This window comes from Ochotona curzoniae, unplaced genomic scaffold (genome assembly GCF_017591425.1).
Source record: "Ochotona curzoniae isolate NIBS_2020 unplaced genomic scaffold, NIBS_Ocur_1.0 scaffold_4506, whole genome shotgun sequence".
Taxonomy (NCBI): Eukaryota; Metazoa; Chordata; class Mammalia; order Lagomorpha; family Ochotonidae; genus Ochotona; species Ochotona curzoniae.
Window position 1 is genome coordinate 16,902,837 of NW_024467119.1, and position 20,116 is coordinate 16,922,952.

At 38.9% G+C, this 20,116-nt stretch overlaps 1 protein-coding gene across 1 annotated transcript in view; it reads left to right on the plus strand.

The window, feature by feature from the left end:
• The window catches only part of SLC4A4 (solute carrier family 4 member 4), a 331,827-nt gene that overhangs the window by 242,634 nt on the left and 69,077 nt on the right, over window positions 1–20,116 (plus strand). Inside the window, exons 14-15 of the mRNA XM_040966902.1 lie at window positions 11,044–11,177; window positions 17,781–18,052. Coding sequence (XP_040822836.1) covers window positions 11,044–11,177; window positions 17,781–18,052 — 406 coding nt within the window. The remainder of the gene's footprint in view (window positions 1–11,043; window positions 11,178–17,780; window positions 18,053–20,116) is intronic.

The window sequence follows — 20,116 nt, forward strand, 5'->3', positions numbered from 1 at the left end:
AAAATATTTCTTACCCAAATAATCTTTTTTGAAAAATTATTTGTTTTGAAAGTTGGAGTTATGAAGAGAGAGGCAGAGAGTGGTTTGTATCTGCTGCTTCACTCTCTAAATGGTCTCAGTAGCCACTGATAAGCCAGGCTGAAACCAGGAGCCAGAAGCTTCATCTGTGTCTCCCACGTGGGTGGCACAGGTACATACACTTAGTCCACCTGCTTGTGCTTGTCATAGGCCACAAACAGGGCTGAATCAGAAGTGGCGCATCCGGCACAGGAACTGACACCCGTAAGGGATGCTAATGATACGCGTGATGGCTTTACCAGTTCTGCCACAGTTTTGACCCCTAAACTTATCTTTTAACTCACTGCTCCATGAACTTTTTGAAGTGTCCTTCCTCATAAACTCATCCTAACAATTGCTTTGTTCCGTGTTGGATTATCATGTCTCCTGGCACAATATATTTTAATTAATGCAAAGCAAGAACTGTCTTTTCTGTATTGAGATTGTAGGGGCTCTGACTTTACTTATTTACTTACTTTACTTATTTGTATGATTAATTATAACCAGTTTTAAAAGTTACATTGCGAATGGTGTTTGCTTTACTTTGCATTAATAATAACTGAATTTTTGGTGATAGGGAAGATCTTTTAGATTCTTTCAATCAATCAAAAAATATGCACAAAACTACACGTAGTTGATCTAGTCATTAAAAAAAAATGGACATCTTACAAGGTGCTAAACACAGAGCAGTGAATAAAGCTGACATTCCAAAGAAACCACCCTCAGTCCCTTTTCAAACTATGGTTAATTCTGTGACATTTGTTGCTGTTGTCAAGCAGCTCCTTTCTAAAAAGAAATAGTAATAAATGATTCCAAAGAACTGCTTTTATTTCAACTGTGTCCACTGTACCCAGATACATTCATGTTCTACATTTCTTTCAAAGTGTAAAAATAAGATGGAGACTGTAACAGCTATGTTGACCCAAGTTAAAAGGGAGAATGTTTAACAATTATGTGTAAGTACCTTTCTATCTCCTCGCTCCTTATACCAACCCCAAACACTCTATGAGATATCACCCCCAAACACAGAGGCTTGCAACCACTCTTATGTTTTGAATGGTTTTGGTGGTTGATGGGTTCAGGTGGCTGAGCCTCGGTTCCCTCACACACTTGTAGTCACCTACCAGCTTCTTTGCTCATATGTCTGGTTCCTGCACAGGGATATCGGGAACTACAGGAGAGAGGAACTTGCTATGTCATGGCTCTTCCATGTGACTCTTTTGGGCTTCCTCACCGCTAGGGATCTGTGAGGACGTCTGAGAGTTGGCTGTCAGTCCGCTATGCTGGTTTCCATGTGGATGTATATTGAGGAATGGTTCACTTAGAAAACGTATTTTTATTTTTGATTGATGTGTCATATCTGCTCATTTTGGGTATATACTGCGGTGTTTAAGAATATTGATCCTATACACTGGATTGGGTAATTATTATCTCCTGTGTTTAGAGCTCATAAGCTCTTTGAATTCATCAAATGTTTTGTGATGCATTGAGAGTCACTGCCACCCACTGCTCCGAGGGACACAAGAACCTCTTACTGTATCCGGCTGTGTTTTGGCGCCTCCTGTGCAGCCTGCCTTCATTCCCTTCTCAGACTCCAGTATTCACTCTTCCAGCTTCAAATATCTTTCGACTTCTGCATAAAAGATAGGACGTATAGGATGTGTTTTTCTGTGTCTAGTCTGTTTCAGTTAGCAAAAACTCCAGTGCCACCTATTGTTCTGTAGGTGTCAGGGTTTCATTCTATTTTGAAGGGGGCATGCTATTATCTGATGCTTATATGCATATTTTATAATCTATCTGTGTCGTGTTAAAATCAGATTGGTGTATACATATGATGATTCTGTGTGTTGGCTATTGAGAAGGGTGCTGCAGTGAACATGGGTGCAGGAATTGCTTTGATATGATGGTTTCATTTCCTACAGTTATATACCCAAAAGTCACATCAGTGAGTAATATGCTAGATCTATTATTTTTAATTATTTAGGTAAATCTCCATCCTTTGTCCATAATTATACTAATTTATACTTTATTTTCTTTGAAACGTTTCTATGTATGCATGGTGGGGCTGCTGCTCTGGCATAGAGGGTTAAGCCTCTGCCTATGACATGTGGGCACTGGTTGGTGTCCCAGATAGTCCCCATCTGATCCAGCTCACCGACTTGCAGTTAAGACAATTCAGTGCTTTGTGGACTTGGTTCCAAAGGCCAGGCTGTTTCTCAGGTCTGAGGCAGAGGTTGGCTTATTCCTTTGCAAATAGTTATGGAGTGTCCCTTATGTGTCAGAGACTATTTTAAGTGCAGGGGCTGTAGATATGTGACCGAAATAGATCCAAATTTAAATTCTGATGGCATTTACACTCTATGGTGTTGATGAAAGCAATCTTTCTGTTTCCCTGAGAGATAGGAGTGGAGTATGGTGAGCTTATTCAGGGGTGCCGTGCTCTGCCTCCATCAGCCTTTCTACACTGTTGGACCAAGGCTAAGCAGAAATCACTGGGAAAATGTGAACTATGTGGCACTTTACGGCACATGTCTGCATATATGTGGCACTTTGTTATTCTCCAAAGCACAGGCAGCTTCAGTGAGTCAACAGAGAAGGATGTCCTTGTATTTAAAGGCAGTCAGCTCACAGATGCCTCACCTAGGCCCATCACTGTCAGGCTGTAAATAGACACGGGTGCTGGGGAAAAACATATTGTGCAAACACAGATGAGCCCTGGCCCTGCTGTTGTGTAAGCCGACTCTTCTGCCAGCCTCTGTTGAGGAGGTCTTGCCTGCTTGGAGGCAGGAGTTCACATTCAGGCATCTGTTTCAGAACTTATATAGACATATCCTCAATATAATGACATTATATAGTAATGTGCAGGCATACAATGAAAGAACATAAAGTACATGAAAAAATGAAGAACAATTTGTACAACATGAACTTTTTCAAGATCTTGAATATATTTCAAATTTCCAATTTCTATAAACTTATTGAAGTATTTTTATGTATATACATTTCATATATAGATGAAGTATATATATATATATTATATCGATATAACATCATTAGAAGCAGGTGACTTCGGGAACTATGTAGTTCATTTACCATGAAACCATGATAAAAGGTAAAGCAACTGAGGCAATGATGGCTCCAATGGCTCCCAAGTATAATGAAATTATAATGCCAACAAATCTCCAGTGTGCTGAGCACACTGTCTCCACCCGCCTGCTCTGACTTACAAATGGAGACTCATGGATTTCCTGAAGCACTGTGGGCAAGTTTAGCTTGAGCTTCTGGGAGCAAGTGAATACTTCTCTAAGAATGAGCTTTAAATTCATCTGTGATCCAACACTGGCTTCTATCTGTTTCTGTTCTTAGAGCTCAGCAACCAAACAGGGGAGCCCGAGCTCTCCCCAGCCTGGAGGCAGTGAATGCTGTTGCCCTTTTCAGCAAGTGCTGCCATACAGGCACTCTAGCCTCCTTACTATATTTTCAAGTAAATTCTCAGCCTCAGCCTCCTGAAAACATGGCCCTTATACAACTGTCCTCCCATGCTAACTCACTGCATTGTATTTATATTCTTGGTTGCCTAGCAAGTATACCACTCTATTCATTTGGATATTTCTATTTCAATTGCCAAATGTCAATGTATAAATATATTTCACTAGCATTTATTACAGTCGTGATGTTTTCATTCAAAGTACTATCTGAATGGATCCATCACCTTAAATTATGTTTGTAGATTGCTTGGTCTCTGTTCAAGTTACTGATCATACTGTGTGATGCTTTGTGGCAAGTGTTGTGTTATTGAAAAATTGTTTTTCTTAGCTTTATGGAATACAGAAAAGACTTTTATTTTCAATCTAAATTGTTGATTGTGATGACTAAGCACAGTCTGGAGTGAAGACAGAGAAAAAAAAGTAAATTTAACTTTTTTTCTTGGAGTAAATATAATCCTATTTTCACAAACCTTTTAGCAGAAGAATGCAGTTAGATTTTTAGAATTCTGCGAATTTTGTGATATTTTTAGAGCCTTACAGAGAACATTTTAAGGGAACTTGTCTCATAATAAGGCACATTTATAGTTGGCATCTCCAAATTTGATACTTTATTTTAACATACTGCTGTGCTGAGAATATTTAATCAATCTGCTTAAGTTGGAAATGTATCATTTCCTATTCACATATGATATTCCCCAATAATATAGACATTTCTTTATATGGTCCTTAGTATATAATTTATAACAGCAAAGTAAGGTGGAGTGATAATTACAGTATCTTGGGAACCATATAGCCGTTTAGGGTCACCTGAGTATTACAGTTTTGACACTAATGAGTTTTCTCTTTGAGGTCTAAAATGGAAAGTGACATGTTAAGCTGCACTGGAAGGTTGAGTAGGGATAATCCATTGGAATGATACAATTTAGTTACTTTGGAAACAAAAATGAATAAGCATGTTTAATGACAGAGTCACAATTATGCATTGCTTGAAGACCATAAGGTTCACTGGATGGTCTTTCCTCTGAAAGGGAATTTCAACTTTAAATTTGCTTTACTTCATGTGCCAATTCTGAAATGAATCTATTTGACTGGAATTTGTATATGATTTGTTTTATTTCAAAGACTTTTGTCTACTATTTCCTAGATGATTAGAATATGATAGTTAGGTTCTACAGAAAATTTAAACAATCTAGAAAAATCATGTAGAAGGTAATTTTGCCTTAAAACTCAATCTAGACATGATAGTGTTAGTGTTTCTATATAAGTACCTTTTCCTACAGCTTGCAACACATGTGTACATAAAGGGATGTGTAGTATTTTATGCAAATGAGATCATACATACACACATGGTTCCATAACACTATTTCATGTTTTAACATCATTTTAATGACTGCATCCATTTATATACTTGATGAAAGCCTGCAGTTTATTAATCAATATCTAATTAGGGGGTTTTCCATTATGTTAAATTTTTTTCATTTATAAACAAGACGATGAGGATTAAATGTTTTTGTTCTTTCTGATTACTTGCCTCCGTAGGGAAAGCTCCTAACAGAATGATTGTAGGATATTCTTGTTTTATTTTTAAGTTTTGTTTCAAGTTACCCTCTATAAAGGTTATTCCAATTTATATTTCTTTCAGCAATGGACAAAAGCATGCACTTTGAAAAAAAATTGGAAAGACACAGTTTAGTCCTATATTGTCTTTTTGTGGGTTGAAAAATAACATCTCATTTATACTCAATCCATATTTCTTTAGTTGTTATTGCGATTAAGTTCCTTTCTAAGTTTTAATTGACAACCTAATTTTATTACATTGTCTTGCTTAGTGTATTTTTGTTTGATGCTTTCTTTATTGACTTATGAGAACTCTTTGTAGAAGAAACATTACAAAAATCTATTTCCAAATATATCTTTTAACCTTACTTACGATTTTTTCTGCTGTACAGATTTGAATTTTTTCTGTGGTAAATGCTTCAATTTTTTATGGTTACCTACTTTCATGATGTATTTAAAGGGGCTTTCCCTACCCCCAAGATTAGACAAATATTTACCCACATATTTTAGTTCTTCTGTGTTTTCGTTAAAATTTTTTATCCATCTGGAATTGATCTTTGTGTAAGGTTACACTGGCGCTTGATGTTTCCGATGATCTAAATACATATACACAGCTCTTCAAACAAACGAAACCATTCCGAGGCATGCTGGTCTTGCCTAGCTGTTCTTTTAGAGTTCAAGTTGAAGCTCTGCTGGTAAGGATCTCTTACTGCTCTTCAAGCAGTGAGGTCATTTGTCTTTCAAGTCTTGCCTTTCCTTCAGTTCCTGCGGGACCTTGTAGGCAGGAGTCCTGCTTCTAGGGGCGCAGTACTTTGTGCAGAGTTGATGGCAATAAGGGCTGCGCAGCCCTGATCCTTCGGGACCGAAATCACCAATTACAGGTGGGACTACCCAGGTGAAGTAAAAACGGAAGGTTGTGCACCCAGTCTTTTTCAGCGTCGGTAAATGACCTCTGCCGCTGATCCTGAATGTTGTTTTGAAGGAAGGGGAGGGTAGCCTGATTGTCCCACTCCCACAACAGTCACCTGGGGAACTTGGAGGACTAATCCTGAATTGTTCAAGTTGGAGATAAAGCATAATTTTTTTCCCCTTTACTAAGTTTCTCAGGTATTCTCATTTAACTCAGTTTCATTTAGACACCAGCACCTATGCTGTAACTTAACCTAGGTTATGGGCCTGCTTTCAAAACTCAAGCAGCGGAGTGGGCCGGATGTGCCACCACTCACATACCTACACTGTCAGGATGTACTTATATAGCAGCATGATGGACTAGGACTGTGCGTGAAGGATTACACACTGTAGTATTAAAGGAGAAATCGGGGGGGGGAGGGGACTGGGAAGGGAGAAGGGGAATCCAAAGCCTATGGAACTGTATCATAAGATAATTTAAAAAAAAAAAAAAGAAGAAAATAATGAAAACAAACAAACAAAAACTCAGGCAGGGGGTTTGGATCTGTGCGCCTCTTTCCCAGGGCATCAGTCTGCCTCATTTTTCTTGGCTAAATTTAGATTCGGAGGCTCATCTAGAGAAATTTAATTTGATTTTTAAGCATTCTACACAGTTCATGTAAATCAACATCAGGCTGGGATGATTTCTTTTTGAATCTAGAAACAAAATAATTAAAGCCTGAAACATAGCGAATATATTCATGCCTACTTTCTCATTAAATGCCACTGAAATATTATAAGGATTACTAGGTTGAAGTTTGTCCAAAAAAATTTAAAAGCCTTGTATTCTCCTGTGATATTGTATTCATTTTCTTTTTAGCTTTTGTTTTTCTTATATTATTGTCACCCAGTCTTCCCAACTAGGATTATATTTATGAGTCAAACGGCAAAGTCCTTAATAAAAAGGACATAAAATAGGAGTCATTCTTAAGTATTCTATGACATAGTAAATTGCAGTGAAGTCATTGTGTACAGCTGACAGTTTTAATTTGCAAGGGTTTATGCTCTTGAATGTGCTGCTTCGCATCATGAGGGTAGCAGGAAATTTCGGTCCATAAGTCCCTTGTCACAGGTAGCTCCAAGACACAAAAAGGGGTGTTAGGAATCAGGGTTCAAGGCTGGCTTTTGTTTGTTTTAAAATATAGTCTAATGTCTTTTATGTTTGATTTTACTTCTCTGGGACTTGCCTTCATTTTTGGGGGTATGTAGTTTCATAAAGCAAATCAATCTTGATTTTCATTTCATACCCTCCTACAAGTGGAAGACTCAGAAGTGGTATGAGATACGGATTTTTACTCTGCTACAGTAAAACGAAACGAACAACTGTGTGTAGAATCATAGATTTCTTTTTATATATATATATATATACCCAACGTGTATACATCTTTATTAAATTTCTTATTCATTTTTATTTCTCATGATGCAGTGCCATAGGCTCAGGGATTTCCCCTCTCACCATCCCCAGTGTTTAGTAATACAAGAAAGGAAAGGAGAAGCGGACGGGGCCACTGTGCCACAGTAGCTAAGGACAGCCTAAGAAAGCAGCATTGTCTCGGGTCACTGTTTCATGCTAAGCTTTTATTCTTAGCTCATGTGAGTTATTGTTTCATGTTATCCAAATAATGATCCTGTGAAGTAGCCCTTGATGCTGCAGAAGACACAGGAAAAGGCTGGGGAAGTGACCCAGATGCTAAGTGGTGGAGCTCAGATTTCAGTTCCAGGATTGGGATTCTGTCTGGGTTATAGCCCCAAGATCATTAGTGTCTTCACCTTCTATATAAATAAGTTCATTTACATATGGTTATCAAAGGGCTTTCATCAATCAGATTTTTAAGCACCTCAGGTATGTGACCTGATCAGAAGTGCACCCTTCCAACTCTTTGCAATTATTGATTGTGCTGCTATAAACATAGGGGTGCATGTAGGTTTCTCGTATAGCAGGTGTTTTGGATATATTCCTAGGAGTGCTATTGCTGGGTCATATGGTGTGCTGATTTTCAGTTGTTTGAGTATTCTCCATACTGATTTCCATAGAGGCTGTACAAGTTTGTGTGTCACCTGATGAGCAGTGAAATGAAATACCAGCCTATTCCAAATGTGACACTGTGTGGTACCTGATTCCACCCCAACTCAGGACTCAGCCACGTGCATGGAAGTTTGTTCTAGGAGATCAGGTGCAAAAGTGTCTCTGAGTTATGGCTGCCAAAAATATTTATAACAACACTTTAGTTTTCTTTTTTATATTGGTAAGTATTTTTGTAATTCAGAAGTCATTTCTGATAGTTCATCCAATACATTGCTTTAAACCCTACAGTTAAAGTTGTTGTGTAAGATTTTTTTTTAACATTTTCTTTATTATGAAGAGGAACATGCCAAAACATAGTGAGAATAGTTCTTTTTTCAGAAAAGCTGGAAGCGTCTCTAATTTTAAGCAAGTTTCCAGTGAAATGTGTATAATAAATCACCTGTCTCTATTTCAAAATTGTCAGCCACAGAATAGAAACTGTAGCACTTTCCAAAGGTTTAAGCACTGAAATAAAAATAATCTGCTTCTAACAGTCACGTGGTGTTCATAAATCAAAGCTGTTTTCTGGAAGAAATTGGTTGCTATCTTTGCTGAATGAGCAACAAAGGCTGTTGGGATTTGATAAGCAGAACCCAGGGCATTGTTTAAACATGTCCACCTCCGTTTCTTCAGCATTAATGGAGTGCCTGCACAGCACGTGGAAGGATGGTAGCAGAGGACAGAAGAAAAAGTGACCGGGCAACAGTGGGAGACCCTGTTAGTCCCTTCCCAGAGATGAATGGCAATGTCAAATCAAGTCAAGTGTGCTGGATCTTGTGTATCCCTTCTTTCTTCCTTCATGGCCTCTCATACCCCATCCGTGCTGTGTTCTGTTCCTGTGGGAGGGCTGCAAAAGAGGCATTTCTCAGGGCTCTGTTATCTTTGCCTATCACATGCACAGAACACGGCCTATCCTGACACATAGAAGGACTTTCAAGCCCCTAGATTCTGACGTTATGCATACTGTAAGTCAAGAACAAAACTAAACAAAACCCATGGTACACGTGTAGTGAAAATGTGTGTACCCAACTGAGTGGCAGGCTGAGGTGCACCCTTCATCCTTGCCAATGGGGAGATATGGTTGGCAGCCACATCTACCACAGGCCTGCAGAGCTGTGTGACTTTATTCCTAACAACAAATCCCCTGAGTCTCCATATTCAGATAAGAAATCCTGGTTCTGCCAGCCTTGTTTGTTTTCTAATTTCTTCCTAGGGGAAGACTGAACTGGCTGCTTGAGATGACGCCTTCAGTCGTACATTGGGACTTACGCCCACACAAGTGGGAAACCTGTCTTAGACCCTCCCAGCAGGAGCCAGCCTTCAAGCCTGGATTGACTCCCTGCGAGCAGCATTTGTTCTGGATTTGTTGGGTTTACTTGCCACAGCAGAAGTCCCTTGTTACTTCATTGGCCAAGCCTTATTTCTTACTCATGTTCACTCCTACTCCAGTATCAGTCAGTTCTACTTCCAAGTATTTCTGTCTCTTTCTGGATTGAACTCTACTGTTAATTAAAGTCAGGATGTGCTACTGCTAATATCCTAAGCAGAATGCTGCTGGCTCTAAAGCCATGCAAAAATATTTTGAGCGAATTCTTCCAATTAGGGTTTCTTGGAATTGCTTTTTTTCTGTAGGGATGGAACTTAACATTTTAAGTACTTTAAATTGATGTTAAAAGCCAACATCTTCATAATCTTTTCATGGAAGTTTCCTGTAAAAATAAATGAGCGAAAAGTTGCTGGACAACTCTTGGGACAGAAGAAAGAGGGTCTTAGTGAGAGTAACATGTGAATGAGCTGAACAGGATTCGGAAATGACAGGGTACCTCATATTCCCCAGAAGTTCACTCTATCCAAGTCAGAGGTGTTTTATAGTAAGATGCAAATCATACTTCTCAGACCAAGTAATTTATTATTTAAATGAAAGGGGGTGTTTTCCTATATAATTTTTAGTGTACACGCAGATACTATGTAATTTTTGCTTTACTGCATACTCTACACCTATTTATGATTATGCTTTTGAATCCATAGAATCACTTCACATGCTCACTGGAAAATGTTTTCGTTTTCAAGTTTTAATGCTCAGATTATATATAGCTGAAGGATCTCTATCATTGAAATATATAAAAAAATCTTACCTTGGTAAAAAAAATATTTTGAATTTTCAAAAAGATCTTTTTATAAATACACATGTGCCTTTTCCCCCACTGAAGTTTGAAATCATGGAAAAAAATGTATGAACCAGGCTAGTTCGTCACCTCCAAATGTGTTAGTCCACAATGAAGTGACTCAGGAAGTAACATTTTGTAGGTTCATGATGCTTCATGCTGTGTTATTTCCTTGTTCTTGTTCCAAAACTTTGACTTCCAGACATGAAGCTACAAGGAAATGTGGCCACAAAAGCTCAACTGTTATGACCCTGAGCCTTTGTTTTCCTTGTAGACGAAGTCAGTGAATGCTGTCATGTGAGTTCACGGTGGACAGTGAATGTGCAGTAGCAGCTTATTAAAACTGCAGAGTTGGAGGGCCAAACAGCTATTTGGTCATGTTGCTCCCATCTACATCTCATAACCTTTTCTCTAGGAGAAACAAAGAGTTTTGTGTGTAAAATATAGCTCTTTTTGAATGCCTGCTTTAAAGTAAAATAAGGTTAAAACAAACATCGAAGATAGTTTCAAGGAGAAAAACCACATGTTTCTTCAACACGTGACAGGTTGGCAGAGTTGCCTCCTGGACAGAAGCGTTAATTGGTATGTTTTTGTGAAAAGGCGCCACCTTTTTCCATCCATATACCACTGAAGTTCTTTGCAGCAATCCAGTCCTTGGAATAGAAAAGAGTGAAGTAGCTGGTGTCTGTCTTCATCCTCCTTGTGATGTTTGGTAAGGTACTCATAACAACGTACTGATGAACACCTGTGTTTTCCTTCTTTTCAGGGTGTGCTGGAGAGTTTCCTGGGCACTGCAGTCTCAGGAGCCATCTTTTGCCTTTTTGCTGGTCAACCGCTCACCATTTTGAGCAGCACAGGACCTGTCCTCGTTTTTGAGAGGCTTCTGTTTAATTTCAGCAAGTACGTATGGAAACATCTAATCATACATTAGAATTGTTGGGTGTAGAACATTCATCATCTAGCTCGAGCACAGAATAGCAGTTTGGTGGATCCAACAATTAGTACTGTAATGGCTGGAGTTGAAAGTCCTTTTACAATTAGATACTAATACTCCTTTTATATCTGATTCAGTGGGAAACTATATGTTCTATTTCTTCTTGCTCCTTCCCCAATTTTCATTGTCTTGCTTTCTGTCCTTCAGCTGACCCCAGTGGTTTACAAACTGGCTGTTTTTTTCCCAGGCTTCTTGCTGTTTTCCTCATTGTTCCCGCTGTCTGATGGTGACTATCCCATGAGACTTTAGTCCATGTCAGCAGTTTCCTCTACCTGGCAATAGGTTGCACCAAACTCCAGCAGCTCTATTCCTCATTGACCTTCTCAAATTTCAAGTTAATAATGACTTTCTCTCCTCTGCGCTATTTCTTTTTTTTTTTAAGATTTATTTATTTTTATTACAAAGTTAGATATACAGAGAGGAAGAGAGACAGAGAGGAAGATCTTCCATCCGATGATTCACTCCCCAAGTAACCACAATGGCTGGTGCTACGCCAATCTGAAGCCGGGAACCAGGAACTTCTTCCAGGTCTCCCATGCGGGTGCAGGGTCCCAAAGCTTTGGGCTGTCCTCGACTGCTTTCCTAGGCCCAAAGCAGGGAGCTGGATGGGAAGTGGAGCTGCTGGGATTAGAACAGGCAGCCATATGGATTCCTGGTGTGTTCAAGGTGAGGACCTTAGCCGCTAGGCCAAGCTACCGGGCCCATGCACTCTTTCTTACTTATTTGTTACACTTTTGTAAACAGCTGATTTACCAAGACACGTCAACAAGTTTATGGATAGAAGCTGGGGTGGGATACTGGTTTGTGTCCCAGCTATTCCATTTACAATCCAGAACCCTGCTTATGGCCTGGAAATGAAATGGAGTATGGCTCAATTTCTTGGGTCCCTGCACCCACATAGGAGATCTGGAAGAAGTCCTTGGCTCCTGACTTTGGATTGGCTCAGCTCTGTCTGTTGCGGCCATTTGGGGAGTGACCCAGTAGACGGAAGACCTCTGTCTCTGTCTAGCCATCTACGTAGAATTGTCTTTTAAAAAAAAAAAGTAGATCTTTTAAAAAAATTTTGTGGACAAATAGAATTAAAAGGTAAATTTGTTTCAGTGCAAAAAAAATTGAAATTAATACCTATGGGGTCTTCAAAAAATCCATGGACACACATGTTATTAGAAAAGTGCATGGATTTCAAAATTTTAGTATCATCTTTTAAGTCCATTTTAGTCCATTTTCCACAAAATTTCTAACATTCTCTTCCATTAAGTTCTCAGGATCCCATTTGAGAATGTCATCTTTTTCTAGCCATGATCTTGAGTGATGGACTAACAATGAAATTTCTTAATCTAAGGTCACGTGGTTAATTAATGAAGAATAGAAGCTTTTGACTCAGTCTCTGGCTCCTAACCCTAACTCCTATGTAAAGAGCTTTTGAGATTCAAAATAATAGCTAATGCTGACAGAGCACTGTACTCAATTGTCTAAGCTGCCAAGCTGTTAACTGGTTTACTAGCAAAATAGCTTAATTCATTCTTGTATCCATCCTGGAAGGTAGGGATGTACCTTGTTTTATATATGAGAAAGCAGGCAGGTGATTAAGGAGTTGCCCAATGTTACAGCCTCAATCTTTGTTAGGTGTAAGCCTTGAATTCCTGCTTTCTGATACCAGGTCCCACATCTTTTAAGTTTTCATTAGAAATGCTAGTGTATATGATAATTAGGATATCAGTGTTTTCTTTTTAAAATAGATGGAACACTTTAAGGAGGAGAGAATTGATATTAGGTGAATTATCAATGTAGTTGCATTAGTAGGCAAATAGATTAGAAATCAAATAGGATATTCTGGTCTCCTTCTAATGCACTTGATACCTCTAAGAGAATTATCTTCCTGGATTAGACATATTATATTCTTGTGTTGCTATATATGGGACTTTGATGTTCTAAGTTCCACTATTTACATAATTTTCATGGTTTCAAGGGCCCATATTTAACCTCTGCAACTATGTGTATTATCAAAAATGATCCCAAGATGGAAGAGGAAATGAGGATTTAAAGCCATTTTTTTGAAAAGATAGGGTTAAGAACATCGGCGGGAGTCTTGAGAATTTGAAGTTCCACGTTTTCAGCAGTGTTGTGAGTTCTCTCTAGGCCATTATTACAAATCCGTCCTCCATCGTTAATTCTCAGAAAAAAAAAAAAAACATTGGAAAGAATTTTGTTCATGTCAGTTTATAGAAAGAGTCAAACAGTTTTTATATGTTTAAGAAAACCTTGTGTGAGACAAGAAAGCCTTTGTGGAAAGATTAAACAAGCATGTCCTATAAATAGGAACAAACATGCACAGCCTTTGCAGAAAGATTTATTGGATGAAATGTGATCAGAGCCTTAATATACAGAAAATGTTTGCATTCTGGTCTGCTTTAAATAGTTGTGAGATGGAGATTATTTCCTTTCACTAAGCAAGTTCCTTTCCGGCTTTGCCTTCTGTTTCATCGTAGCTGGTAACGTAACAGAGTTTCCAAGTGGTTTCTTTGAGATCAGTTGTGAGGCAATGAGAACTGTTTGACAAGTTGTGCTAGAGAGCGTCCCTGAGGACCATGTGGGGTACATGATTTTCTGCACAGTGCTGTGTCATTTGCTTGTGCAGCAGGTGCGCTAATATTTTGTCCTGATACAGAATAATCTCAAAGGGTGCTTTCTCAATTCCTGGTCCTGTTGGATGCTCCATGAGAAAAAGCTTTTGTAATCCTTGCAAGACTGGCATGAGCTGAATATTATATGCTCCTCTTGTTCATTCACTGAACACTTCAACACACCAAGGAGTCTGAAAGGCCTTAGGTAAAGACCCTGTGTAACATTTGTCTTGCCCCGATGTCCCCAGCTTAGTTCACTAAGAGAAACAGGTAAAGTGTGTTGTGTAGTTAGTGTCCTCATTATGGATAATGACTATTCCTCTTTTCGCTATAAATATCACTTTTTAAAATCAAGTGTTGTTGTCTTTAGTGATTTTACTTTGGGTTATTCTTTTGGACTACTCTGGGAGTTTTTATCTTTTAGAGTAGCTATTTTGGTATATTGTTTAGGTTTTAAGATTTAGTTTTATATATACAATTTTTTCCCTGTACCCAGACTGATGGTGTTCTTAACTATCAACTAGTTAATGGTTTTGCTTTACATTCCATAGTGTAAAAACAGATTCTCTAACAACCAAATCCACAACACTTCAATTTCCATCTTGCTAGGGAAGCAAGGCAAGGTAATTGCTTAAAACGTTTCAGAAAAACGTTCTGTTGGCTCAGACATGGTAAGACTATATTTTAACTATATTTCCTCACTTTTATTTTGACACTAATTTAATCTATAATTTAAATTATCTCAGATTCCTAGGACGTGGTTTTTTTTTCCTATGCCTCACTTACTTTATAAAGACATGTCCAGGATTGAAGAGTAGGGTTCCAGATGTAGAAGAAACTGGAAAAGAATGGTGAAACTGTTTTCAGAGAGATCCTAGACAATCTGAGGATGTGTTAATGCTCCGTGCTTTGATAGCGTGTCCCGTTTCATGTCATTTGCTGAGAAGTAAACAAAGAACACAGATGTAATACTCACCCTCTCTTGAGCCGAATGCAAATACTGCAGGGATCCCATGGGGTAATTTTTAAAAGGAGCAGTGCAAGAGTCCAGAGATTTCTGGTCCAACTTTGCCATTAAAACCTTGAGACTGGATAAATGAGTCAACTTCCACTGGCTTGGTGTCTTCATCTATGAAATGCACAATTGCTGTGTACATTAGAGTTGTTCCAGAGAAACAGAATCAGTCAGAAGCATATGTAGAAAGAGATTTATCATGGAGACTTGACTCACAGGATTATGGAGGCGCTCAAGTCCAATTTCTGCAGGACCATCTGGCAGGCTGCAGATCCAGAAGAACCAGTCCTGCAGCTGGAATGTAGTTTGTCTGCTGTGGGGCCAGGAAGACCTGAATGACAGCTGAAATTCAGGGACGATCAGATGCAGAGGTGTCTCTGCCCAGACCAGTTTATTGTGCTCAGGTCTTTGACTATAGAAAGAGGCTCATCCCTATTACAGAGAACAATCTGCTCTACTCCAAACCCAGCGATTTGAATGTTAAGATTCTACAATGGAATGTTAAGCTTTCTAGGCATCTTGGAGGCCAGGAAAGTGGACCCAGAAGTAAACATTTTAAATGCAAGGGATTTCCAACTGTAGAATTCTAAAAGTAAAAATTTCAGTTTCCTCTTCTCATGTCATGTGTTAAATCATAGGCCAATGCAGTAACTTTCTCAGGCAAGTCAATCTAGAGATAGGCATTCATTCATGGAGCTACTGTGCGAGGTAGAGTTAGATTCTTTTTTTTCTAGAAGCAGTGGGAAATCCCTGAAACATTTCAAGCAGAGGCATCTAATTTGTAGTTTCAAATATAATTTTTGCTGTGATTTAGAAAATGGTTTTGAGGAGGGCAGACATGGATATAATCAAAGATGTGCGCGTTCTTTTTCTTAGATGTTTATTTTATTTCTTTGAAATATACGATGACAGAAAGAGAGACTGAGAAAGGTATCTTCCACTTGCTGGTTCAGTGCTCCAATGATTGCAGCATTCAGGCCTGCGCCAGTGCTAAGCCAGGAACCAAGAACTCCATCCAGGTCTCCCACACAGGTTTCAGGGTCCCACACAGGTGGCGGAAGCCCTAGTAGGTATGGCTTCCTCTACTGCTTTCTCAGGCACATTACAGGCTTGCTGCATAGCACCAGAGCAGCTGGGACTCAGACCAGCATTCAGATATGGGTTTCCCGTGTCATAACCGGTTGCTTAATCCATTGTACCACAACAGATAAGATAACTTATCCCATAGAGACTTACTGGTAGCCCAGACTTAGTATTAGGATGAACGGATGATGCCCTTGGGAGCATAATAAGATACATCCTTAGGAGTGAGCATTTAGTCGTGGTTACAACGCTGCTTCGGAAAGCCACATATCAAAGCAGAGTGTCCGCATTTGAGTGCTGACCCCATTCAAGTTCAAGCTTCCTGTTACCATACTCCCTGCGAGATAGCAGGGACTGGCTAAAGCAGCTGGATCCTTGCTGTCTATATCGGAGGCCTGGAGTAAGTTCCCTGCTCCCAGCTTCAGCCTAGCACAGCCCTGGTTGTTACAGGCATTTGGAGATTAAACTCATGTTTGTCTTTCTCTTTGCATCTCTCTATCTCTAACAAATAAATAAATATGTGAATTCTAAGGAGTTATCAGGAGCCTGTTCTCTAAAAGCAAGGCTCAGGACATCAAGATGTATAATCCTTGTTTTATTTCTTTGTCTCTTATGAGAAATGTTCACTTTAAAAATTTTATTGAGTGACAGATAAAAGGAGATACAGAGAGAAAGATCATCCATCCTCTGGTTCTCTTCCCAAGTGGCTGCAATGACTAGAGCTTAGCTGATCCAAAGCTGGGATCCAAGAAATTCTTCTGGATCTTGCACCTGGGTGCAGGGGCCTAAGGACTTGTGCCCACGCTGCTACCCTCCCATGCCATAAGCAGGGAGCTTGTGAAGTGGAGCAGGTGATGCTTGGAGTGGTATCCACATGGTTTGCTGCACAACAGACAGAAACTTATCCTACTTTACTATGGTGCTGCCCCAAAATGTTAGCTTATTCATTTTTTTTAATCACTAAAAAAATACTCCCCATTTGACCTATCTTTTCCAAGCTGTGGATCTTGAAATACAAGAAATAGGAAGGGAATAGAAAGAAACCTCAGTTTCCTTTTGTGGAGGTGCTCCATTTGAGGTCTGCTGTGGGACACGTGCAGACAGGAAACAGAGAGTCATAGGATGCAGGTGGCAACTCACGAGACTGCAAGGACCTGGCTGCAGCCTGGTCATGTGGACTGTACTGATCTGAAAACAGTCGTCTTTCTCAACACAGAATGTACCACTCATCCCACAGCATTTCTGAATGATTCTTTTCATCTTCCTAAGTTCCTTGAGTTATTTTTTGCTACAACTGAATCTATTCCTTAGAATCATTCTTCTGAGACATTATCCCTTTACATGTGTGGCCGCATGTATCAGTTTGTTTCCATTGTCAAACTGCATTGACTTGAGGAAATAGGATTCACTGATCTTAGTGTTTTTGTTAACCAGTAACTTTCACTTTTAATTGAACATACACTGGTGATTATGTTATCCTTTCAAGTTGTTTTTAAACCTTGGTGAATTCCAGAATCGTAATTTTTGGATAAAAGAAATAATGAATTGTTCACTTGCAGATGGTATAGCTACATTTGATGTGCTTGTCTCAAAATTCTGGATTTATTTCTCTTTGATATAGTGATAATATCATGGAACTAAATCCTTAATACTGTGTGGATAAGCTAAAGTTTCATATCTAGTGGGCAAAAATGATCTTGCACTTTTCTATCAGTCACTGATTAGTTTTATCTTATTCTTTCGTTTCATCGAGGAGACATCTAGGTACCTTTCTTTCTTCTTTCCAGGGACAATGATTTTGACTACTTGGAGTTTCGCCTTTGGATTGGCCTGTGGTCAGCCTTCCTGTGTCTAATCTTGGTAGCCACCGATGCCAGCTTCTTGGTTCAATACTTTACCCGTTTCACCGAAGAGGGATTCTCATCTCTGATCAGCTTCATCTTTATCTACGATGCTTTCAAGAAGATGATCAAGTTGGCTGATTATTACCCCATCAACTCCGACTTCAAAGTGGGCTACAACACCATCTTTTCCTGTGTCTGCATCCCGCCGGATCCAGGTGAGGTTGCTACGCTTGGGGTTTGCACTTGCTGAGTTTGGCTTCGTGATGACAGATTTTCAACACATTCTTGGAGCACTGAGGAAACAGTCTTATTTTATGTTTTCTGAGCAATTGCCCTTCTGTGTTTGAAGTCTGAGGTATAAAAACAACATGATTCAATTAGGAAGTGATATCAAGAGCTGTAGAAGAAACATAGCTCAATACTGGAGCTACAGTATTCACAAAGAATTAATGTGTCTTATCGATGTTTGTTGTGGATGTGAAACACCAAGCACACATATTAACAGGTAGGAAGACTGGAAAAACCTAAGCCTCTGAACATATATTTCTCTGTTATTCCCGGAAGAATTTTCTCATTTAGGTAAACCTCAAATGAAATATTTCAAGTATATAGGACAAGAAGAATTTGAAGCATGCTGTGAAAAAATTAGATAGGGACAAGATAGGTAGATATATTGATAATGGCAATAAGAAAGAAAGGAAAGGAGATACAGAAACAAAACAGATACTGTTATGTTCAGACATAGAGTTATATTGTAAAGTCAGAAAAACATGAAAATAAAAACAGGGTAGGAGATGAGATTATAAATGTCCACTAATTTAATGCTCACTTTGCCCAATATTGATCAACATCGGAATTTTAATAGAAAGGTGTTCAACCTGGCCTTGATAGTGGTTTCTTGGAAGAATTCATGATCAATGTATAATATTGGAGAAATTTGGAAAAATGATTCGCTTTAAGGAAAATTGCTTTACACTGTTCGTCGAGTAAAGGGTAGATGTTTGCATAAGACAATTAAATGACACTAATAGTAGAGATCCAAACTTATGCAACTGCCTATGGGTCAGTGTTCCTTAAAATAGAATGTTTATATAATTACAAATGCTTGTGGGAAACAGTATTAAAGGAGGTTTGTTGTTTTTTGGTTTTTTTTTTTTTTTGGTGGGAGGGGGTAGAAAAACTTTTTGAAATCCACGTATACACAGAGTCTTCAAAAAGCTCACCAAACTATATATAAATTTCAGATTTTTTTCTTTATAGGATGGTAAACTCTTAATACCATTTCCCATTAACTTTCCTTACATAATCCATGATTTTCAGCTGATGATTACAGTATCTAAAGTACAGAGATATTATGAGATTGGCATAAAACTAGCCTAAATGTGGGACACATTTGTGTACTATCTATTTAGATAGCCTTAGAAAATAAAATTTTTAAAGATTTATTTGATTTGATTTGATTGGAAAGTCAGATTTATAGAGAGAATGAGAGACAGAAAGATCTGTCTGCTGACTTACTCCCCAAATGGCCACAAGGCCAGAGTTAGGTTGACCCAAAGCTGGGAGCCAGAGTCTTCTTCTGGGTCTCCCACATGGATGCAGGGTCTCAAAGTTTGGGGCTTTCTCTACTGCTTTCTCAGGCTACAGACAGGAAGCTGGATGGGAAATGGAGTAGCTCGGATGTGAACTGTTGCCTGTATGGGATCCTGGCACAAGAATGGTGAGGATTTAGCCACTAGGCCATTGCACTGGGGCTAGAAAAAAAATCTTTAATATTTACAGTTAAATATTTAACAAGCAAATATGTTAACATTATAGACTAGGTGAAAAATACATATGCATTAAAAAGCCAGATGCTGCAAGGAATCTGTGTTTTTCAGGCTGAGAGAAGGGGGAACACAGTCTTCCTCAAATTGCGTCAGTTGACTGCTGATGAAAATATAGGTTACTGGGGTTTGTTTGGTCTTAACAAAATTAACACACACTAAAAATAAAATCCGTGTTTAAATTGACTAAAGTTTTAAAGAATTTGTTTCGTTTCATTTGACGTGGAAATCAGAGAAAGAGACTAAAGAGAAGGAACAGAGATCTCTTCCATCCCCAGAGTCCACAGCGTAACCTGCCTTGTAGGGTTCACATTAGTGGGAAACTGGAATTGGAAGCAGAGCCCGCGCTCACACCCAGCCAGGCACTGCGATGTGGGATGAGGGTCTCTGAAGCGTGCTCACTCCCAAAGCCCTGCTTAAGAAGGAAACAGAGAGGGAGTCAATAATTCAAAG